Here is a 25,327-nt window from a genome sequence, read left to right on the forward strand (position 1 = left end):
GAGAGAATCTAATCACAGTCCCTTAATATGCAATGGTGTTACCATTACTCAATCCTCCACTATTCTGGGGGCTACCATTGACCAGAAACTGATCTGGACTCGCCTTATAAATAGTGGCAATAAGAGCAGGTCAAAGACTAGAAATAATTCATTTCCTGACTCCCCAAAGCCTGTTCACCATCAATAAGGTACAGGTCAGAAGTGTGATGGAATACTCCCTACTTGTTTGGATGAGTGCAACTCTAACAGCTACTCAAGATGGTTGACACTATCCAAGATACAGCAGCCCGTTTAATTAACGCCACATCAATAAACATCCACAGAGTAGCAGCAGCGAATACTCTCTACAACAACATACACTGCAGAAATTCGCCAAACATCCTTAGACAGCAACTAGCAGGCCAAGTGCAGCAGATACATCAGAAGACCAGCATCGGCATCTGCAAGTTCCCCTCCAATCCACTCCATCCTGACTTGTAAATATATAAATGTATATACATATATATATATATATATAATATATATTTACACACATACATACATTCCTTCACCATCACTGAATCAAAATTTTAGAATTCCTTCCTTCAAGGTACTGCGAGTATATCAACAGCACACAGAAGGCAGCTCACTACAACCTTTTCAAAGACAACAAAGGGTGGAAATAAAAAAAATGCATCCTGTCCATGCTACACCAGAGTTTGACATGTCAGCTTGCTCATGAACCTATGTACAGGCCAGCAGTAAATCAGGATATTCAGTGACTTGTGAATATATGTTAGATATGGCAAATGTATTAACCTCAGTAACAAAGGTAGCCCTTTACATCCTCATGACAGAAGTAGCAACAGACCTATTCATAGCACAAGTGGAAGATTAAACATTGCGATGGATCACTTCTTGAAACTTACCACTATTCAACAATTTAGCAACCCAATGGGTCTGTACCACAGTATGTGTGCTAAGAGTGTAAGGATCGTATACTCTATCTTGCCTCAGATCACTTGAAGCATGACATTCTATAGGAACATGCTCCTCTATAAAAAATTAATAACTGAGAACTAGACATGACATTTATGCCTGAGGATTATCATGCTTGTGAATAGTAAAATTGTTATAATTGTGTGTTGATTTTTTCAATACTACAATAGCCTATTTTCTTACATTACAAAAGATAATGCAAGCATTGCCACATCAGGTAAAACACCTTGTTGCAGCAAACCCACATCATACCTTTTTTTTGAGAGCTAATTTATGTCTTCTCCTGTGAAGGTATACACAAAATGTTTGTTCAACACTGACCTTTTCTCATGCCCCAAGGTGTATTTCTCCAAATAACAAGCACATATTTACTTTGGCGACTTGCCCCTCTGTATTTAATTACAAAAGCAGTTAGTCTAACTTTATACGCACACTTATTCATTTTCAATTTCCTTCCTCTTTTGATCAGTTTTTTGGTCACTCTTTGTTGGTTTCAAAAACTCTTCCGATTTCAGGTGTAACACAATTCTTCACAAAACTTTTGTTTTAAAAAAATCTAATGTATTCTATAACTTCCCTCATAAAAAATCTTTCTTCCTAATGCATAACTTGGAAAAGGATTGTTGTGCATTCCAAATGTGCAGAGTGGCATTATATAAACTAAAGATTTAACAGTTTAATTACCTTTTCCTGCCCACTTTCCAAGCAGATTCCAAGATGGTGATAATTCCAAGTGCTCAATGGCAGCTGTCATATTTTCATCTAAAGATTGTGCAGCCTCTCTGGTGAGGCCAAATTGTTCAAGCAGAGTCAGGTGGCTAGTGCAATCCACCATCCCGGCACTTTCAACGAGAACCTGAGTTAGTTTAGATGCTACATCCTCAATGTATTTTATCCTGCTGCACCCAAGGATAGATACTGATTTTGCCTCTGTGAACATACAGGCAGAAACTGTAACAGCTTCTGAAGTATCATGACCTGTAACAAAATCCATGAATAAAAATGAACACAAAAATATGACAAAACACAATGCAATATTAAATATAATATACTTTAATATTAAATATAATATAACATTACATATAATATAACATAAACAACTTTAAACATGTATCAGCTTTGGCTGATTTACTTCTGAGTCAGAAATTGTGAATTCACTCACAATTCTTTGTAGAAGTTATGTTTTTTCTTCCCAGGATATTTCAGAGGGAAGTTAAGAGTCAATCACGTTGTAGGTTTGGAATCTTAATGAGATCAGACAGGATAAAAATGGTAGCTTTGCTTTCCTAATATGTGACATTACTGAACCAGTTTTGCTTCCATAAAAATTAAAGGTGGCACAGTGGCTCAGTGGTTAGCACTGCTGCCTCACAGCACCAAAGTCCTGGGCTCAATTCCATCCTCGGATGACTATCAGTGTGGAGTTTGCACATTATCCTTATGTTTACGTGGATTTCCTGCCACAGTCCAAAAATGTACAGGTTAGGTGGATTGACCATGCTAAAATATCCAAGGGTGTACAGGCTATGTGGGTTAGCCATGGGATATGTGGGGTTACAGGGATAAAAAAGGATTGGGTCTGGATGGGATACTCTTCAGAGCGTCAGTATGGATTTGATGGGCTGAATGGCACTGTAGGGATTCTTTAATAGCGTTAGATCCTCTATGAAAATCAATATTAATTAACCAAATACGTTTTAACATTAACCCAGTATTTTCATAGCTAAAAATCACACACCAGGTTATAGTCCAACAGGTTTATTTGGAAGCACTAGCTTTCGGAGCACTGCTCCTTCATCAGGTGGTTGTGGAGTATAAGATCGGAAGACACAGAATTTATAGCAAAGGTTTACAGTGTGATGTAACTGAAATTATGTATTAAACAAGACCTGGATTGTTTATTACGTCTCTCATCTTTTAGAATGAACATATTGGTTTCAGTTCTTTCATATGTAAATTGCAGAATTTTTTTAAAGTTACATTCTCAAGTGCACTTTAACAATTGGTGTCATGTCGGCCCAGATAATATATTTAAGGTGTGAGGTGCCCAGTGTGAGACTGTCTGCCACAATGTTCAGACTGACTCTAATCTAAAAAATGATTTACAGATTCTTACATGGATCCACGCAGTTTTTGAGCAAAATAAAATGTAATTCTGCAAGTACAAATTCACCCCACAAACGTGTGTGCGTGTGCGCGTGTGTGCGTGTGTGTGTGTGCGCGTGTGTGCGTGTGTGTGTGAATGTCTGTGTGGTGTGTATGTGTCTATGTCAGTTTGTATGTGTGTAGTGCAGTGGGGTCAGCTGTAGTGTGACATGGACCCAAGGTCCCAAATGAGGCCATCTCCATGGGTACTGAACTTGGCTATCAGCCTCTGCTCGGTCACTTTGCATTGTTGCCTGTCCCAAAGTCCGCCTTAGAGGACAATCACCCAAAGGTCCAAGGTCAAACAAATGTCCATGACCGCTGAAATGTTCTCCGACTGGGAGGGAACACTCCTGTCTGTTGATTGTTGTGCGGTGTCCATTCATTCGTTGCTGTAACCTTTGCTCGGTCTTGCCAATGTACCATGCCTCAGGTCATCCTTGCCTGCAGCGTATGAGGTGGACAACGTTGGCTGAGTCACATGAGTACCTGCCACATACACGGTGGGAGGTGCCCCATGCGTAATGGTGGTATCTGTGTTGACAATCTGACAGGTCTTAAAGCGTCTACCATGACAAGGTTGTATGGTGTTGTTCTGAAAGCCAGATAGTTTGCTACGAACAATGATCTGTTTGAAATCTGGTGATTGTTTAAAGGCAAGAAGTGGAGGGGTGGGGAAGGTCTTGGCGAGGTGCTCATCCTCATTGATAATGCTCTGCAGGCTGCGAAGAACATGGCATAGGTTTTCAGCTCCTGGGAAGAACTGGACAACAAAGGGTACCCTGTTGGTTGCAGCTTGTGTCTGTCTCTTGAGGAGGTCATTATGGTTTCTCACTGTGGCACATTGGAACTGGTAGTTGATGAGTTGAGCATCATACCCCATTCTTATAAGGGTATCCTTGAGTACTTCCAGGTGCCTCCCCCACTCACACGCCCACATGCACACACACACATAAGTTTGTGGGGTGAATTTGTACTTGCGGAATTTTATTTTGCTCAAAAACTACATGAATTCATGTAAGATTCTGTAAATCCCTTTTTTAGATTAGAATCAGTCTGAACATCGTGGCAGACAGTCTCACACAGGGCACCTCACACCTTAAATGTATTATCTGGGCCAACACTTTTATTCCTGATGAAGGGCTTTTGCCTGAAACGTCGATTTCGAAGCTCCTTGGATGCTGCCTGAACTGCTGTGCTCTTCCAGCACCACTAATCCAGAATCTGGTTTCCAGCATCTGCAGTCATTGTTTTTACCAATTGTTAAAGTTCACTTGAGAATGTAACTTTAAAACAATTCTGCAATTTACATATGAAAGAACTGAAACCAATATGTTCATTCTAAAATATGAGAGACTTAACAAACAATCCAGGTCTTGTTTAATACATAATTTCAGTTACATCACACTGTAAACCTTTGCTATAAATTCTGTGTCTTCCGATCTTATACTCCACAACCACCTGATGAAGGAGCAGTGCTCCAAAAGCTAGTGCTTCCAAATAAACCTGTTGGACTATAACCTGATGCTGTATGATTTTTAACTTTGTACACCTCAGTCTAATACTGGCATCTCCAATTCATGACTAGTATTTTCATGGTTACCATACCAAGCTTTATATTCCAGATTTAATTAATCATTTAAATTCAAATTCCAAGTTATGGTGGAATGGTAGAACTTGATCCCACAATAGTTCAGACTTTTGGATTACGAGCTCAATGACATAACCACAATGCTTTTAGACAATCTAAGTCTTGATTTTAAATGTTTCATCCTTGTATTCAAATCCTTCCATGGCCTGGTGCCCCCCTTTGTCTGCAATCCTCCAGCCACACAACCCTTCAAGATATCTGCTGGCTTCCTAAAATCTCTGATTTAATCATTCCTGCAATAGTGCCCATGTCTTCAATTGGCTCGGTCCTAAACTCTGGATTTCCCGCCCTATGTCTCTCCACCTCAGTTTTTCCCTTTAAGACACTGATTAAAACCTACTTCTTTAACAGGATGTTGGGTCATTTGATCTAAATATCGTCTTATCTTTCTTGCGGTCAGATGTTATTTTATCTTGTGACGTACCTGGGAACATTTTGACATGTTAAAAGTTCTGTATAAGTTGTTTTTTTCCTACAAGTGTAACTACATTTCCCTGATAGACTAAATTCTTACTCATATTACTTCCTAAGCGAAAGTCATGTAGAGTTTGATAAAAGAGAACCTGAAGGTATCAGTTTCAGAATACAAAGGAACATAATTTATTTTCACTACCTATACGTGCATCCAAATCAAATATATTTTTTAAAAGTATTAGTGTGTATTTTTCACCACATTGAATAAAATATCCAACTCTGCATGCTTACCTGGAACAACTGACTGCAGTATTTTAGCATTAAGTCTCTGTGCCACAGTTACATGATTCTGGCGTGAACCCTCATATACAAAGTACCATTCGGCACCCTCAGGTACGGGACAGGTTGCTTCAAACACTGCTACCAAAGACTGTTGACCCTATAAAAAAGAAAACAATTCACACATTGTGGGCAGCTAATTTAGAATATTTAAAAGGATTAAGTCTTAGACACACATCACTTAATTTATACTGGCTGAAAAACCTTACACAATGAATCAATTTAGTGCTGAAGTAAAATGCTAGTGAAGTGTTGTTCTTTCATAAAAAATAACGGAAAGTATCCAATAGGTCTGAGATCATTATTGGAGCTATGAGAAGTGAAAGAGCATATCTCACACAGAGAGGTCATGAACTCACCTTTTACAGTCAGGGAGATTTAACCAAAATAAACTAGACAGTAAGCTGCTGAGTCAAATCACCAAAGTGAAAAAAGGAAGGAAAGTTGGAACGAAAAGGAAGAGGTAATTTCAGGTGTCCAGTTAACACCATGCAAGTGGGAAAGAAACAGAATTTCATAAAATCCTTTTCTCCCTAAAGATAAAATAGACAATTTGTGTCAGCAGTCTTAAAGTTAATCTAGCAACTGAACCAGAGACACAGAATATCAGACAAGGTTCTCAATCCTGCATGCATCCAGTGAATTCTGCTAGAAACTAGATATCCAGCAATAATAAGGTTAGATACAACTGTGTTTAACAAATCTTTACCTCTTCCTTTGACAGCATAAGAAAAAAAAAGGAAAATAATTTGCATGTATATAGCATCTGTAGGATCATATGAAATTTGCAATCTCCTGCCCCCTCTGTGTAGATAATACAAATCAACTGGACATCAAAGAAGGTGATAGGCTACAAAAGGTTTGGGATATCATTCTTGAAATATGTTCTCTTCAATTTTGGGCACAGATCAAACTCAACGAAGACAACAGAAACGTAAACATAGCAAATCAGAAAATTGAGACTTTATACTTCTGGTAAAAGAAAGTAGTCGATTTTCCTGCTCCTTGGATGCTGCCTGACCTGTTGTGCAATACACTCCATCAACACACTCTCAACTCTGAACTCCAGCATCTGCAGATCTCATTGTCTCCTAAAAGAAAGTAGTGTGTACCATGAATGGAGTTTTCTCATTTTCAGTTAGTGCCCTGTCAAGTGAAAATCACCTTGTCTGCCATGGTCTGGACTGAGTGTGCTCACATAATCTTCCACTCTTCACCTCCTTAATTATGCAACCAGGTTCTTCAGCACTCCTCCCTTGGAATTGCACCAGAATGCTTGCCAATACCAAAATCCTCCAGGGATCATGCTGCTTGCACCATACTTAAAGCCCAGATGACACCATTTCAGATTCTGCAAACCAATAATTGACCCTGACATGGAGTCCTGCACTGTTATCCTTGAGGAAACTGCCCAAAATGGTGAGTCAGCTTTCAAATATACATACAGGGACTTGAAGGTGGTGAGTGGGAAGGTGAATCACATCACCACACATAATCGGCCTGGACACAGGTAGTGGAGCAGGTCAGTGAGTTAAATGGAATGCCCAGCAAACCTGAAAGAAGGTCAATGGTCATTTCTGCTCTACACTGCAATTTTCTCTCTACCACCTCTCACTCAGAGTCAGCACTCACTCTAACTGTGCCGTTGCATATGCCTCTCATCGAGATATATGGATTACAGTCTCATTATTGCATGCATCATGTTAACTCAATGCTTCTTACCTATCTCATCCTCCTAAACTACAATATTTTCCTGTCCTCTGTGCCTCTTACTTACTCACTAGGGGCACAATGCCATCTCTCCACTCCCGCATCATCTCCAATCCATCACTTTGTTTCACTGCATCAAAAATTGGTCCACAATGCCAAGTAGGCTAAAACCAACAGGATGTGGTTGGGTGGTGACAGAAAGCCAACTCTTAACTCCTTTTAGCCAGAGAAAAGCACGTGAGATTTGGAAACCTCAAGAATAAAGAAACTTTGTGTTGCTGTCCCTATTCCCTTAATGATCTTTCAGCCTTCCCCTCCTCCCCATTTGTGCTGAGTCCCTAGATATAACTATTAACTCCCCAGAGTCCATGGTTTCCCAAACTGCTATCCCCTTATTATCCATAAATATTATCCATAGAGAGACCAGAGTGACTCCAATCTGCTCCCTTCAGGAACTTCCAGTTCCCCTTTTATTGTTTCTCAGATCCCACCTTTCTATCTAGCATGTGATCATTCTCTCAGCCATACAGTGGAATGAACTCCATCCCCAGACATTAGCTTCTCAGTTTCCCCAGGATGATCTGGACTGCCAACAATAAGCCCTGATCATTATTAAGCAAACCCCAGGATTAATGATGGCCCACCTGACCAGAGTGACTTGACAGGACAGACCTGACTGAGCACAATCTAGCCCCCAGACTGTTATTTCTACAGTACCTATAATCCCCAGATTAGTTTCATTTATCTGCAGTGTTGCATGTGTCCATTACCCTACACACCAACTGCAAGGACCAGATCCCTAGTTTCTGGTTGGATCAAGCATCCGACTGACATGGCCAACGTACTGGACAGGAATCCAATGGACTCACTGACTGACTGTAATGGAACCTTCGAATGACCAAAGTCCTTCCTTGTACCATTAAGGTCTGCTCCTGTTTGACTTTGACACATGGCCACTTGCTTGAACATATACAGTGTGCTTGCTGCATAAATGACTGCCACATACTGCAAGTGTGACTCTGTTGCAATCAATGCCATACCATGACATCTCCACCTCCTCAACAACTCAGTGCTCCCCATGGTCTGCCTCTCTGTCTGCGCGAAAAATTAATGCAAGATCCAGAGGATAGCAGCTTCCAAGTGAGTGTAGAGTGAGCAACAGAAAAGCAAGCAACAGCCGTAAGGTGCATTCATGTACCCAAACAACCTGACAGAAGCATGCAAGTCATACTGCCCCTGAGCTCCAATGACTGAATGACTGAAGTAATGTGAAAGTTGAAAGTCATGATGATGTGGTGAAGCTGATGGTTTGCCGATGCTAACTTGCATAGATGAAAGGTTGAGGAAAATGTTAAAGGATGGAGCATGGAGGAACATTGTGCTGAAGACATAATTGGATGATGACCGGTACAAGTAATTGCAGGTTGAAGTTGCTGTGTACCCACGCTGACATTCACATTGGGAATCTGCACCATCTAATTTCTTAAGGAACAGAATTGGAAGTGGTGTGAAAATGAAGGATCATCTGTTAATAATGAGATGTAAATTCAAAGAAATAATGAGATGTAAATTCAAAGAATAGATGCATAGAACTTAGAAGCAGTCTTATCTTCAATAAAATCATGGCTGAACCACTTGTAGACACACCTTCTGCTTGCTCCCCAGAATCCTTGAAACCCTTGATTGTTAAAATCTAATTCAGCCATCAATAAACTTGATGATGTAGTCTCCACTGCCCTCCAGGCATAGACCTACAACCCTTTGAGAGAAAACAAATTCTCCTCATTGCCATCTTAAAAGGGAAATTTCTTATTCTTCAACTCCATCCTTTATTTCTAGTGTCCTCCTGAGAGGAATGAATTGTCCAGCATCCACCTTATAAGTCCTCTCAGGCCCTTAAATATTTCAAGAAGATCAGCACTCATCCTTCTAAACACCAGTGTGTATCGGCCCAAAATGTTCAAACATTCCTTGTAAATAAGCCCTTCAACACTGGAACAAGTTGAGACCACAACTATACACAGTACTCCGGATATGATCTCATCAATTCCTGGACAGGTGCAGGAAAGTTCTCCAACCTTTAGATTCTGTTGTCATTGGAATAAATGTCAACATGCCATTTACCCTTTCAATCACTTGCTATAGGTTTGTGATACACATACTGAGACATCCAGAACCCCCTCTTTTCTAATTTGCTCTGGGATATGGGAAAAGCCAAAATTTATTGCCCATTCCCAATTGCTCTGGAAAAGTTAGTGGTGAGCTGCCTTCTTGAACTGCTGCAGTCCTTGGGGTGTATAGACACACATATAATTGTTAGAAGGGAAGTTCTAGTATTCTGACCTAGTAACAGTGAAGGAGGAATTAATGTACTTCCAAGTCAAAATATTGTGTGGTTTGGAGGGAGGTGGAAAGGTGTGGTGATGATCCCATGCATCTGCTGTCATTGCCCACCTAGGTGTTAGACGTCACAGATTTGGAAAGTGCTTTCAGAGGAGCCTTGTTGAATTATTACAGTGCATCTTGTAGATTGTACACAGTGCTCCCACTGTGCACTGGCAGTATAGGAAGTGAATGTTGAAGGTAGTGGATCGATCAAGCTAGCTGTTTTACCTTGGACTGTTTCAAGCTTCTTGGGTGCTGTAGAAGTTATAGTTATCCAGGCAAGTGGAGAGTATTCCATCATACCCCTGACTTGTGCCTTGTAGATGATGGACAGCATTTAAGGAGATAGCAGATGATTTACTGGCTACTGCATTCCCACCCTGTGAACTGCTCTTGAAACCACAATATTTACATGTCTGATCCATTTCAGTTTCTGGCGAATGATAACCCTGAGGATATTGATAGTAGGGGATTTACTCTGAAGGTCAGGTGGAAATAGTTAGATATTTTCTGGTCATTGCCTGATACCTATGTGGCATAAATGTTACTTTCCACTTATACGTCCAAGCTTAAACAATGTCCAGGTCTCTTGCATATGGACACAGACTGCTTCAGTGTCTGCAATGCTGTTAATGGTACGATCATCAGCAAACATTTACACTTGATTTTATGATGCAGAGAAGGTCATTGATAAAGCAGCTGAAGATTGATGAGACTAAGGCATTATGCTAAGTCATGCCATCAGTGATGTCCTAAAGCTTAGATGAGTGATCTCTAACTACCTTCATTTGTGCCAGGTATGACTTCAACCAGAAGAGACCATCCCTCTGATTTCCATAATTCCGGTTTTGCTAGGGCTCCTTGATGTCATACTCAGTTGAATGGTGTCTTGATATCAAAAACATTCTCACCTTATCGCTACAGCTCTTCTGTACATGTTTGGACCAAATTTTTGATGAGGTGGGGAGTAGTCTGACACTAAGGATCAGATATGTCTGTTGCATTGAGTTCTGAAAACTCTCTCCAGTTAAAAAGTATACTTTTTATAACCTTATTGCTAAATTAGACATGTTCACATTTTATACTCCATCTGTAAATTCTTTTTGTCTCCCTTAGACTACTTACAAAGGAATATCGACAGGTTATGTCCTCTTGACAACTTACTATATCTATTTTGGCATCATCAGCAAAGCAAGCTGCCATACAATCTGTGCCTTATGTTATTAATTGAGAGTAATTAAGACCCAGGACTGATATTGTCTAAGGTCATTTCAGCAATAATTTTAAATCCAAATGAACACTCACCAAATAGTTCCTGGGATAGATAGGAAAACCAATAAGGAAGGATTAAATGACTGGGTCTGTATTCAATGGAGCTTAGAAGAAGAATGAGAGATGATTTCATTGAAACAATCATAATTCTGACAGGCCATTGACAGATAAATGCAAGAATGATATTTCCCCTGACTGGGAAATCTAGACTGATAATAAGGGTAGACCAATTAGGACTGTGACAATGAGGCATTTCATCATTCAGAAGGTAGTGAATCTCTGGAATTTCCTGTCCCAGAGGGCTGTGAAAGATTAGCAATGTTCAATTTTGAGATTGATAGACTTCTAGATATTAAAAAAAAATTTCAAGAGATACGAGGACAGTGCAGGTAAATGGTTTTGAAGAAGTAGAAGATTGGCCATTATCTCATTGAATGACAGAGCAGGTTAGAAGGGCTCAATAGCCTACACCTGCTACTATTTATTATGTTCATTTGTTTGTACAGCTACAAAAGCAAGTACTGTCATTTACTGTGGATTGACATTATTGTCTTTAGTGTTGCAGCTTTGAATCTGCTGACTCCCATTTTTAAGATGGTTAACAGATGGTGCAATATGAAAATAAGTGGAAATGGAAAACAGCTACGACTTTACTGTTGACGGTAATTGTTCATTGGGCACTTTTCAAGTATAGACAAAACTGTCAATTATAAATACTTTCAGCCAGAGCAGATTCAATAATCTTGTCCAAAAATTTACTGAAGACCATGACCCATTTATTGTCATTATTATGCTTTGAAGAATACCTTGTCTGCCAAGAGTTGAACTGTTAATTTGATGTGCCTCATAAAGAGTCAAGGTTGGCTTAGATCTACACCATTCACTTAGCATTATTTAAATATGTCAAAAAATTAACAAACAATGATTTTAAAATAAACACGGGAAGCCATGTAGGATAAAAGCCACCCACAAACAATAACGTTACTAAGGCAGGAAACTTCACTGACATCTGATTTCCTGGAAATACTTCAAGCGGTTTCAACGTTTCTATGGTAATTAATGATTAGTGCCAGACTGGCCTGGTGTGGACTGTCAAAAGGAACTAAAAGCGCATAAAAACACTTCCAAATATTTAACATATTCACTCGCTACTGGAAATGCAATGTACTTATCGTTCTTCTTCCAGTTCGTTAGTTATCCTTCAAACCATTAAATATACAGTTTTCTGTGCTTTTGCCTCTGAAAATCATTGCTTAAAATGATTGTGTGGCAAGTTTTAAAATATTTTGCAGCCTCACTCTAAATTCAGTAAAATCACTTCATCTTACAAATGGAGTTGATTACAAGCACGTTTCTACTGGTTTGGAGCTGGTTTACCATTAGGAGAGTATAAAATAACAAAAATAATCACAGCTACACAAGTGTCATGTTCTGTGCATTACAGAAATAGAGAGCGATAGAGAACCACTACAGTCCATCTGGCATCAGCACACCCAGAATGATGTTAGCAAGGGATTTTCAGGATTTTGACATATCAACAGTGAAGGAACAGCAATATAGTTCCAAGTCAAAACTGCGTGTAGCTTGGAGGGGAAATTGCAGGTATGTTTATTTCCCTCTTGTTTAATCCTTCAACACCTGTAGCCTATCCCGAGAACCAGTCTATGAGCAATGCCCTTTAGGACTTGGTTAGTAATGGGTTTGCCATGTCACTCTTGATGATGGACATTGAAATCCCTTGCCAGAATATATTCTAACCACCTTGCAGCCCTCAATGTTTCCTCCAAGTGCTGTTCAATATGGAAGAGCAGCTGATGAAAGTGGGAGGTATATGCTTATCAGAAGGAAGATTCCTTGCCCATGTTTGATCTAATGCCATGAGAATCCCAGTTAGGCTCCTCCCTCCCACTTGTATATCACTGTGCCACCACTTCTGCTGGGACAGGACAGACCCAATGACAGTAATTGTATTATCTGAGATATTTCAAGAAAGATATGATTCCACGCGTAGAGGTCATTGCTTGACTAGTCTGTGAGATAACTCTCCCAATTCTGGCACCAGACCTTAATGAGGAAGACATTGCAGGGCTGAGTTTGTTACGGACCAGGCCAGAACCCCTCAAACATTTCAAGAAAGTAGCGCAGACTCTAACTTTGCAAGTTATTTTAAGCAGATGTAACACAGATATTCCAGGAGGGATGCAGTTGGTCAAATCGCGTAGTTTTCAACAAAACAGAATTTATTTACAAGATTATCGACAGAAGAGAACAGAATACTTATCCGAAAACCCAACAGATTATCCCAAGTTAATGATGCTGTTCCAATACTTGCAACAATCCCCATAAGCAGTCCTTGGCACAAAAGGTAAAATCAAACACAGGTTCTTACAGGAGAGAAATCAGAGCGAGATCAGCATCAACCTGCTTCTTTGGGCCCAGCAGCTTCCAAACATACTGCTTGCTAACCACAGCAAACCAGAGAAAAGCTGAGCTGGGGAAACTGGCCACTCCCCTATCATTGCACATTATTTTTAAACTTGAAAGCTTTTCACCTGAGGCGATATCTGTTACTATGATCAAATTGAGCCTAAAACCCTTCAACTTAGACTTTTTGGAGACTGTGTCTTTTACAACCTCTTTAAAAAAAACTAAAGATAACAAACTTTGTTAAAGGAGCAAAATCATCACACCGCCCCCTTAAAAAAGAATCAACCATCAATATCCAAAGATGGCTTTATTTTAAAACCCCTTAATCCTAAAATTGTTAGTACTCGACACAACACATATACATTATATTGTCAATAATCATGCAAACATGCACGAATATATTTTACTTCAGTCTGTTTTAATCCTGTCACCAAACACCTCCGTTTCTCAATCAAATCTCGACAATACATTGGCAATCACGTTTCTCATCCTGCCACATGAACAATTTTCAAATTGAATTGCTATAACAACAAGCTCCAGTTAAACAGTGTGGTATTTTTGTCCTTAAATTTCTCCATAAACTTCAATCAGTGTACATGATTGTCTCAGATACATTACTGGTAACATAAACATTGAAATGTTGTAAAGCCCACACCAAGCTCAAAGTATCCGCAACTGTTGAATACTTATGCTGATGAATGTTTAATTTCCTGGAGAAATACCCCATAGGTCTTTCTATCTTCTTGTCATCTTCCTGCAAGAGCACAGCACCGACACCCACATCACTTGCATCGATAGCCATCTTTGCACAATGAGTTGTGGCTAATACTGGGGCAGTTATTAACACAGCTTTCAGGCTGTCAAACCCTTTTGACAGTCCGCTGTCCACTGAAACTTCTTGCTTTTCTTTCGCAATTCAGTGAGTGGAGCAGCAACACTGATAAATTTGCAACACTGGTACAAATTTTCAATAAAATTCATTCAATCCCAGGAACCGTAATACTGCTTTTATTTTGATGGTGTGAGAAACTCCCTAATTACCTTTGCCTTTGCATCCCGAGGGGCCATTTGTCCATGTCCAATAACATGACCCTGGAAGGTAACTTGGGCTTTGGCAAATTCACTTTCAGCCAGGTCTATCACCAAGCCTGTCTTCCAAAGTCAATCGCACAAGTCAGATAAATGTTGTAAATGTTTCTTCAATGTGTGACTAAAAATTACCAGGTCATCTATGTATATGACACAGTCGAGTAAGCCAACAATGACCTTACTGGTTAGTGTCTGAAATGTGACTGGCACATTTTTCTTACCAAATGGCATCACTTTAAACTGATACAGTCAATTCAGCATTACAAAAGCCAAAATTGTCTTTGCTTTTTCTGACAAAGGTACCAGCAAGTAGCATCTGAGCAAGTCCAACTTAGAAATATAAGTTGCTTGTCCAACCTGCTCAACACAGTTTTCCAAATGCGGAATCAGATATGCATCAGTCTTTGTAACTGCATTGACTTTGCGATAGTCCACACATAACCATTGGGTAAAATCTGGTTTTGGCACCTTTACTATGAGTGAGCACCAGTCACTGTAAGTCACTTTGATTATGCCATCTTAGAGCATGCACTCTATCTCCTTCTGAATCTGTGCCAACTTTAAAGGGTTATGTATATCTGGATGTTGCTTCATCTCCTATATCTACATTATGCATAATTTTGTTAGTACTTGCCAGCTTATTTCCAGATATCTCCCCATACGATATTAATAACTCTTTCGGGTCATTTTGATTTTCCTCTGGAAGGTAACTTAACAATGTATCCCAATTTTTCACAAATTCCTCATTGACCAATTTAATTTGCGGAATGCCCAATTCAGAATCCTCTGATCTTGAGTCTTCCTTGTTCTGTAATCAATAACACAGTCTTCTTTGGCTTTCCTTTCCTGTCAAGATACCCTTTGAGCATATTCACATGACACAGTCTGTGAGATTTCTTTCTGTCTGGAGTCCTTATCAAATAGCTCACCTCACTCAATTTCTTTTTGACTTGATAACGTCCACTAAACCTTGCTTTTGAAGGTTCACCTATCACTGCAAATAATACTAACACCTTATCTCCAATAGCAAAATTGCGAGTCTTTGATTTCTTGACTGCTTCCTGTTTCATTGTATGCTGTGATACTTTTAAATGTATCTAGCCAACTCCTCACTCTGTTCAATCGTTCCTGAATATTTGACTCACAGTCCAAATATGTAGTCTCTGAATTCTGACTTACCAATTTCTCCTTAATCAATTTTAGCAATCGTCTCACTTCATGCCCAAAGCTAATTCAGATGGACTGAATTTGATTGATTCATTTGGTGAATCTCTGATCGCAAAAAGACAAAGGAATTTCCTTATCCCAATCAACTGGACAGTCTTTACTATAAGCCATCTTAATGTCTGATGCCACCTTTCTAGCACTCCCTGAAACTCTGAACAGTATGCAGAAGATTCAAACTGTTTTACTCCTAAGCCATCTATAACTTCCTTGAATAATTTTGATGTGAATTTTGACCCTTGATCTGATTGTATCTCAGTCGGTAGCCCGTATCTGGTGAAAAATTTGAGTAATTTCTCTATAATCCTTTGACGCTGTGAGGCAGCAGTGCTAACCACTGTGCCACCGTGCCGCCCATGCCATATCTGTCAAAATTCAACTATATCCTTGTGCAGTCCAGACCAGTAAAAATGGTTTGTATTTTAGCTTGAGTTTTTCTCACTCCTAAATGGCACCCTAGCGAGACCTCATGCGTCATTCACAACACCTCTGTTCTATAACCCACTGACAATACGACTTGATGAATTTCTGCCCATTTCTCATCTGCCTAAATATGTGACGGTCTCCATTTCCTCACTAACACGGCATTTATAAGATAATAACATTCAGGGATACATTCCGATTCTTTTTCAGTGTATGCCTTTTGATAAAACTGCTTTAAATTTTCATCTTTCTGCTGTAACACAGTTAATTTATCTGAGCTGAAGATGTCTGCTGTGTCATCTATCTGCTCCTGGCTTGTCTCAACCATCTGATCAAACAGGGTCTCTGCTAATTGCACTTCAACTTCCTTATCTGTACTCTTTGATCTCTCCTGTTTCAACTGGTGACTTTGTGATCTCCTTAGCACACAGACAGGCAAAATCCCAGAATATGTGTCCAGCAATAGTATTGTGGCTTTTCAACCACAGTTGGCAGCACTCCAACTGGTGAATCAGCTATATCATTATCAAGGACAAATTATATTCCTGGTGCTGAGAGTTTGTCCAGTACTCCTACTACGACTTCTCCATTCTTCATTGGACACTCTAACCTGACTTTATATAATTGAGTGCTTCTTGTCTCAATGTGAATTCCCATTACTCGTACCTTTGCTGGCAATATCTCCTCATCTTTCAACATCACAGATTGAGAGTATCCTGTATCTCTTAATATTGCAACCTCTTTACTTGCTGCTCCTAGCTTATGCAAGTAAACCTTATTTCGCAGGTATATGATTTAAGAAGATCTGGCACTTTCTCCTTAATCAACTTCCAACCAGCTTGTACATTCTGGTACAGCTTTCTAGCCTCCACTGTGCTTTCCATTACCACTCCAACAAAGTTTACTGGCTTATCCTGTTTTCCTACATCTGGTTTCTCAGTGCTTTTCCTAACTCACCAACACTGTGATTTCGTATGGTCGACTTTATTGCAGTGAAAACACCAGAGCTTATTAACCTCTCTGTCCCCTTCAAGGGTTTTTTTTGAACCCTGTGGTAAATTATCCTTATGATCTTCACCAGAATCTGGGTAATCCAAGATTGAGGACAGGAAAAATTTCTGGCTGTAACAGCTGGTCCTTTTTTTTTGAGGTATTTTAGGTGTTGGAGGTGATTTCCTTGAATTCCAGGAGCAGCAATTACTGTTTTATATGCTGTTGCATTGTTTTGGAACTTTGGAAAAAAAAAGTCAAAACAACAGCAGTATTAAAAGGGAGAAGAGCAGACAAAGGAAGCACATGGTGAGATCGTTGAAGGAGAGAAAGAGAGAGAGAGAGAGAGAGAAAGAGAAAGAATGAGAGAGAGAACCTACACAGTTACTGCCTTTGCTGTTTGAATTCCTGTATCACTGGACATCAGAGTGCATCTGGGAAAATTTACAAACAGTGAAATTCAAAAGTAATCTTGGAGGAACTATCGGGTGAAGTTCACAGCACAGAATCAGATAAGTTAATCATTGTTTTTAAATGAGGCCTACAGAGAATCTGCAGTAGGGAGTAGAGTGGGTTGTTTCTTGATTATATGTTTTTGGAGATATGTCTATTGAATAAATTTAAAATATAAGCCATAACTATTAACTTATCCTGGGGCAGTGTTTGTAGAGGAATAAGTCGGTGTTATTTTCTGGGTCTGTAGATTGTGAAGCAGCAAAAATGGCCTATAATAGAGTGATATGTACTTCTTGTCAGATGTGGGAGTTTAAAGAGAGTTTAGGGGTTACTGCGGATTATATCTGTCATAAATGCTGTTGGCTGCGAATCTTATCAGCTTGAATGGATCGGTTGGAGAGACAATTAGAAGCAATGAGGAATTTGCAACAGCAACGGTATGTGATGGATGGCAGTTATCGGAAGGGGAAGTCTCAGATACAGTCACATAGATGGGTTAACTCCAGAAAAGGTAAGAGAGGTAGGCAGCTAGTGCAGGAGTCTTTTGTGGATATACCCATTTCAAACAGGTATGCTGTTTTAGAAAATGTAGGGGGTGACGGATTCTCAGGGGAACATAGCATGAACAGCCAACTTTCTGGTATTGAGATTGGCTCTAATGCAACAAGGGGTACGTCGGCTTCCAAGGGATCAATTGTGTCAGGGGATTCTCTAGTCCAAAGTATAGACAGACGTTTCTGTGGCCAGCAGCGAAAAAGCAGAATGGTGCATTGCTTCCCTGGTGCCAGGATCAAGGATGTCTCAGAGATTGTGCAGAATGTTCTCGCGGGGGAGAGGAGCCAGCAAAAGGTCATTGTCCACATTGGAACCAATGTCATAGGAAGGGAAGAGGTTGAGATTCTGGAGGAAGATTACAGAGAGTTAGGCAGAAATTTAAAAAGGAGGTCCTCGAGAGTAGTAATATCTGGATTACTCTCGGTGCTACGAGCTAGTAAGGACAGGAATAGGAGGATAGAGCAGATAAATGCATGGCTAAAGAGCTGGTGTATGGGAGAAGGATTCACATTTTTGGATCATTGGAATCTCTTTTGGGGTAGAGGTGACCTGTATAAGAAGGACGGATTGCACCTAAATTGGAAGGAGACTAAGGTACTGGCAGGGAAATTTGCTGGAGCTGCTCGGGAGGATTTAAACTAGTAAGGTGGGGGTATGGGACACAGGGAGATAGTGAGGAAAGAGATCGATCTGAGACTGGTACAGCTCATAACAGAAGTCAGTCAAACAGTCAGGGCAGGTAGGGACAAGGTAGGACTAATAAATTAAACTGCATGTATTTCAATACAAGGGGCCTAATAGGCAAGGCAGATGAACTCAGGGCATTGTTAGGAATATGACTGGGATATCATAGCAATGACAGAAACATAGCTCAGGGATGGGCAGGACTGGCAGCTTAATGTTCCAGGATACAAATGCTACAGGAAGGATAGAAAGGGAGGCAAGAGAGGACGGGGTGGGGCATTTTTGATAAAGGATAGCATTACAACTGTGCTGAGGGAAGATATTCCCGGAAATACATCCAGGGAAGTTATTTGGGTGGAACTGAGAAATAAGAAATCAATGATCACCTTATTGGGATTGTATTATAGACCCCATAATAATCAGAGGGAAATTGAGAAACAAACTTGTGAGGAGATCTTAGCTATCTGTAAAAATAATAGGGCGGTTATGGTAGGGGATTTTAACTTTCCAAACAGAGACTGGGACTGCCATAGTGTTAAAGGTTTAGATGGAGAGGAATTTATTAAGTGTGCACAAGACAATTTTCTGATTCAGTATGTGGATGTACCGACTGGAGAAGGTGCAAAACTTGATCTACTCTTGGGAAATAAGGCAGGGCAGGTGACTGAGGTGTCAGTGGGGGAGCACTTTAGGGCCAGCGACCATAATTGTATTAGATTTAAAATAATGATGGAAAAGGATAGACCAGACCAAAAAGTTGAAGTTCTAAATTGGAGAAAGGCCAATTTTGATGGTATTAGGCAAGGACTTTCAAAAGCTGATTGAGGGCAGATGTTCGCAGGTAAAGGGACGGCTGGAAAATAGGAAGCCTTCAGAAATGAGATAATGAGAATCCAGAGAAAGTATATTCCTGTCAGGATGAAAGGGAAAGCTTGTAGGTATAGGGAATGCTGGATGACTAAAGAAATTGAGGGTTTGGTTAAGAAAAAGAAGGAAGCATATGTCAGGTATAGACAGGATAGATCGAGCGAATCCTTAGAAGAGTATAAAGGCAGTAGGAGTACACTTAAGAGGGAAATCAGGAGGGCAAACGGGGACATGAGATAGCTTTGGCAAATGGAAATAAGGAGAATCCAAAGGGTTCTTACAAATTGAGGAGAATCCAAAGAGATTTTACAAACACATTAAGGACAAATGGGTAACTAGAGAGAGAATAGGGCCCCTCAAAGATCAGCAAGGTGGCCTTTGTGTGGAGCTGCAGAAAATGGGGGAGATGCTAAATTGATATTTTGCATCAGTATTTACTGTGGAAAAGTATATGGAAGATATAGACTGTAGGGAAATAGATGGTGACATCTTGCAAGCTACAGAAGTGATTGCTGAGCCTCCTGGTGCTCACCTTCCACCCTACCAACCTTCACATAAACCAAATCATTCACCAACATTTCTGCCACCTCCAAACGGACCCCACCACCTGGGAAATATTTCCCTCCCCACCCCTTTCCCCCTTCCGCAAGGACCGTTCCCTCCGTGACTACCTGGTCAGGTCCACGCCCCCCCAACAACCCATCCTCCCATCCTGGCACCTTCCCCTGCCACCGCAGGAATTGCAAAACCTGCGTCCACACCTCCTCCCTCACCTCCATCCACCAATATCATTTATTGTATCCATTGCTCCCGATGAGGTCTCCTCTACATTGAGGAGACTGGACGCCTCCTAGCAGAGCGCTTTATGGAACATCTCTGGGACACCCGCACCAATCAACCACACCGCCCCGTGGCCCAACATTTCAACTCCCCCTCCCACTCTGCCGAGTCCAGAACTAGAGGGCATAGGTTTAGGGTGAGAGGGGAAAGATATAAAAGAGACCTACGGGGCAACTTTTTCACACAGAGGGTGGTACGTGTATGGAATGAGTTGCCAGAGGAAGTGGTGGAGGCTGGTACAATTGCAACATTTAAAAGGCATCTGGATGGGTATATGAATAGGAAGGGTTTGGAGGGATAGGGGCTGGGTGCTGGCAGGTGGGACTAGGTTGGGTTGGGCTATCTGGTCGGCATGGACGGGTTGGACCGAAAGGTCTGTTTCCATGCTGTACATCTCTATGATTCTATGGCTCTATCTACTTTTTCCTTTCCATGTGAGGATTTCTCTTTTCCCCAATTTCTATCCCTCACAGATTAAAATTGATTCTGGAAGCCAAACTTTGATTTATGGACCAAGTCATAACCATCAGCCAGTTCAGCCGCTAACCTTGCCGTTTTAACTCTCTGCTCTTCCACATAAGTTCTCACTACTTCAGGAAATGAATCTTTAAACTGCTCCAAAATAACTGTCTCTCTAAGAGTGTCATAGTTTTGCTCTATTTTAAATGCCCTTATCCACCTACCAAAATTACTTTGTTTCAAACTCAATGTAGGTTTGACCAAGGACCCTCCTTAGATTCCTGAAATGTTGTCTGTAGGCTTCTGGCACAAGCTCATATGGACTTAAGATGGCTTTCTTCACCTCCTCTTATGCCCCAGATAGCTCCTCTGATAGTGATGTGAATACCTCACTAGCTCTACTTTCAGCCTTCATCTCCATCCTTTTAAGATGACTTTCCTGTCTCAGTGCCAATTTCTGAAGTTCAAACTCTCTCTATTTTCCTCTCTCCTTTTCTCTCACTTTGCTCTCTTTCTCTCTTATCTCTCTCTTTTTCTGTTTTTAATCATAATTCCTTGTCTTTTGCTTCTAACTCAAGCTGCTTCATGTTCAACAGAATTTTAGCCATCCCTAAAGAATCTGATGGTGTATCCAGAAAATTTATATGCTCAGCTATTGCTGTAATTATCTCTCCTTTCATCACAGAAGTAGGAAGCTCCAGCTCCAGCTTGTCTGCTAATTCCAGCAGCTTGGCCTTAATCACCTTTTTCAAAACCCTCAAGGTCACTTCTCCCAATCCCCAGAAGCCTTTTGGTGACTGATAAAGCCATTGATATCCCAAGCATTGTTTAAACCAACCAAAATCAACACCCAGAACAAAAGACACTAACACCTATCACCCATTGCCTTCGAGTCCAATAACCCTACCCCAAATCATAACTACAGAACAAATGCTGGACAAGCCCCAAACCTGTTACAGACCAGGCCAGACCCCCTCAAAGCATTTCAAGAAAATAGCCCAGACCTTAACTTTTGCTAATTGCTTTAAACAGAATTTATTCACAAAATTACTGAATGAAACACAAACAAAAGAGAACAGAATACCAAAGAACTTAAACAATCTGAAAAACCAACAAATTATACTAATTTAATGATGCTCTTACCAATTCTTGCAACAATCCTCATTAATACCCCTCAGCACAAATGGTAAAATCAAACACCAGTTTTTAAAGGACAGAAGTCAGAGAGAGATCAGCATGGACCTGCTTCTTTGGGTCCAGCAACTTCCAAATACTATTGCTTACTAACCTAACCAAACCAAATTAGAGAAAAGCTGAGCTGGGACAACTGGCTGCCCCCCTTTTATTGTACAGATTTTTTTAAAAATGTGAAAGCCTTTTATCCAAGGCAGTCTCTGTTATCTATAATCAAATTGGCCCTAAAACCCTTCAACTTAGACTTTGCGGAGTCTGTCCCTTTTGCAACCTCTCTGAAAAAAACAAGGACAACATAACCATGTTAAAGGAGCAGCATCATCATAAGTTAGCCATTGTCGTTTTCAAGTCAACCACATTACTGTGGTTCTGCAGATATGTATATGCCAGAGCAGATAAGGATGGTGTTTGTTAGACTTTAAATTCCCGATTGTTATTGAATTCAACTTCCACAAACTGCCATGGTGAGATATAAATCCAGGTCCCCAGAACATTGACAAGAACAGAAATTGCTGGTAAACTCAGCAGATCTGACAGAATCTGTGGGAAGAAAGCAGAGTCGACTCCAGTGAATCTTCGCCAGAATAATTCCAGAACAGTTCCCAGAAAATATTGATTTCTGTAGTGTAACTGCTCAGTGATTGAGCTTTGACAGCCCCCTTGGGTACAGATTTCCAAAGATTCACCATCTGAATGAAAAAAAAATCCTCCTCATCTCAGTTTGAATTAGCCTTCCCCTTATTCTGAGGTGCTGTCCTCTGGTTCCAATGTCACCATCCAAATGTTACGGATTTCATTTATTTTCTACTAAGTTTCAGAAAGTTCTTAAAACTGTCAATCATGAGTTGATGACTAAATTTATAGAATATTTTCTCACTTTCAGATTCTTTCTAATATTTTCTTGCACAGCTTCCAACACTCCACAAGCTTTACTGTAGCCATGATTTGGTGATGCCGGTGTTGGACTGGGGTGTACAAAGTTAAAACTTACACAACACCATGTTATAGTCCAACAGGTTTATTTGGAAGCACTAGCTTTTGGAGCACTGCTCCTTCTTCAGGTGGTTCTGGAGTATAAGATTGTAAGACACAGAATTTATAGCAAAAGTTTACAGTGTGATGTAACTGAAATTTTGCATCGATAAAGACCTGGATTGTTTGTTAAGTCTCACAAATTTTAGAATGACCATGTTAGCTTCAGTTCTTTCATATGTAAATCGCAAAACATTTTTAAAAGTTACATTCTCAACTGAAATTTAACAGTTGGTGTCATGTCGGCCCAGATAATGCATTGGAGGAGTGTGGTGCCCTGTATGAGACTGTGTGCCACAAAAGACAGATTTACAGAACCTTACATGGATTCATGCAGTTTTTGAGCAAAATAAAATGTAATTCTGCACGTACAAATTCACCCCACAAATTATATGTGCACATGTGGTGGGTGTGTCGGGGGGGGGGGGGGGGTTATGACTGTTTGCGAGACAATGTGTGTATGTGTGAGTGTAGGGGGTATAAGTCTGTGAGAGGGTGTGTGTGTGAGTGTGGGAGTGTATGTGTGAGTGTATGAGAGACGTCTGCGTGAGTGGATGGGTCTATAGGAGAGTGTGTGTGCGCATATATATATGTGTGCATGTATGTAGGAGTGTCTGTGTGTGTGTATAGTGCAATGGGGTCATCTGTAGTGTTACATGAACCCAAAGTCCCGGTTGAGGCCATCCCCATGGGTACCGAACTTGGCTATCAGCCTCTGCTTGGCCACATTTCCTAGTTGCCTGTCCCGAATTCCACCTTGGAGGACGGTCACCCAAAGGTCCGAGGTTGAGTGCCCCAGACCGCTGAAGTGTTCTCCGACCAGGAGGGAACACTCCTGTCTGTTGATTGTTATGCAGTGTTCATATATCTGTTGCCATAGCCTCTGCACGGTCTCGCCAATGTATAGTGCTGATTGAGGGTGCTGATTGAATCTACACTGCAGCTGTTCAAACTGCCCAGCTCTTTGCCTTGTACCTCTTCAGTGTCACTCTACCAACCCCATCATTGTGGTTGTGTCTTCAACTGCAAATGTCTGACATTCTGGGATCCCCTTGAAAAAAAATCCATCGTCTTTCAATGACTCTTTCTTCCTTTAAACCCTATATCTAAGGCAAAAATTGGTTACTGCTCCCGATACCTCATGCACTGCTTCTGCATCCAATTTTGAAAATATCTCTGATGTGCTTCACAATGTATTTCCATTTTAAAGTAACCATATATACATAGGTTGATGTCAAATTAGTCAATTAGCTCCACAGCCTTCTTGGCTAGTTTTGCTGAATGGTTCTTCAGTCTCAGAAACATGTTACAACATGCTGCTGCCAAATACCTGATCAATTACTGGATTACTGCAGAGTAGATGAATATAGTCTATTATTCAAATACTGATGACACACTATCATGTGCACAGTCACGCACTCTGTTCTTGGTACACACCACTGAAAGGTTTTAAAAGGGTAAAGAGCACTATTTGTTGCTGTATTGGGAACAGGTTGAAGATTATTATTTGACAAACAGAAAGGGAGGTTTGAAGCTTTTATTCCCATATACGGCCATTAGGACATGGAATACTTTTCCATTGGCTCACAGAATTTTAAAAACATTTATCGTGGAATTGTACATGTATTAAACAATATATCAAGGTATCGTGTAGGCAGTTCCAGATGGCGATCTATCATCTGTCAAAAATGGGCATAGGGGGCCAAATGACCCGACCCTATTCTATAATGTCAGAACCATAGGTAAATTTTAGAATAGGGAGAGAAGCGCAGATATATACAAGAATAAAGTGAAGGAAGATAAAGTGGCAGAAATGTGAACGATCAAATAGAACAATGAAGAATCTCTGAAGAAAGTCACAGGGACAATAGAAAGTTTCAGAAAAGGTATTCAGTTGACAAAATGAAAAGGCCAGTGAAGATGTACACATTTACAGATGAACCACAAATGATTGGAAAGAAGAACCAATAAACAGAGAGAGGGAGAAAGATACACACATGCTAAAGTTATTAGTACATATAGATGATTGTATTAAAGATGGCTCAATATTGTAGAGAGAGCCTGATGTGAATATGCAAAGGGCCAATATTTGTTTGCAGAGTGGGTTCTCCATTGCCTACAGTGGCACAACTCTGAATAATAAAAAGCATTTGATTCTTATGTGACATATCTAAGACTTTGAGGGCTGTCTTG

At 40.4% G+C, this 25,327-nt stretch overlaps 1 protein-coding gene across 1 annotated transcript in view; it reads right to left on the bottom strand.

Annotated features, from left to right (window-relative positions):
* arhgef28a (Rho guanine nucleotide exchange factor (GEF) 28a) overlaps nt 1-25,327 on the bottom strand; it is a 462,887-nt gene that overhangs the window by 354,578 nt on the left and 82,982 nt on the right. Inside the window, exons 3-4 of the mRNA XM_072548108.1 lie at nt 5,480-5,627; nt 1,663-1,956 (exon numbers count right to left, since the gene is read on the bottom strand). Of these exons, the coding sequence (XP_072404209.1) occupies nt 1,663-1,956; nt 5,480-5,627 (442 nt within the window). The remainder of the gene's footprint in view (nt 1-1,662; nt 1,957-5,479; nt 5,628-25,327) is intronic.

This window comes from Chiloscyllium punctatum, chromosome 2 (assembly GCF_047496795.1).
Source record: "Chiloscyllium punctatum isolate Juve2018m chromosome 2, sChiPun1.3, whole genome shotgun sequence".
In the NCBI taxonomy this organism is placed as follows: Eukaryota; Metazoa; Chordata; class Chondrichthyes; order Orectolobiformes; family Hemiscylliidae; genus Chiloscyllium; species Chiloscyllium punctatum.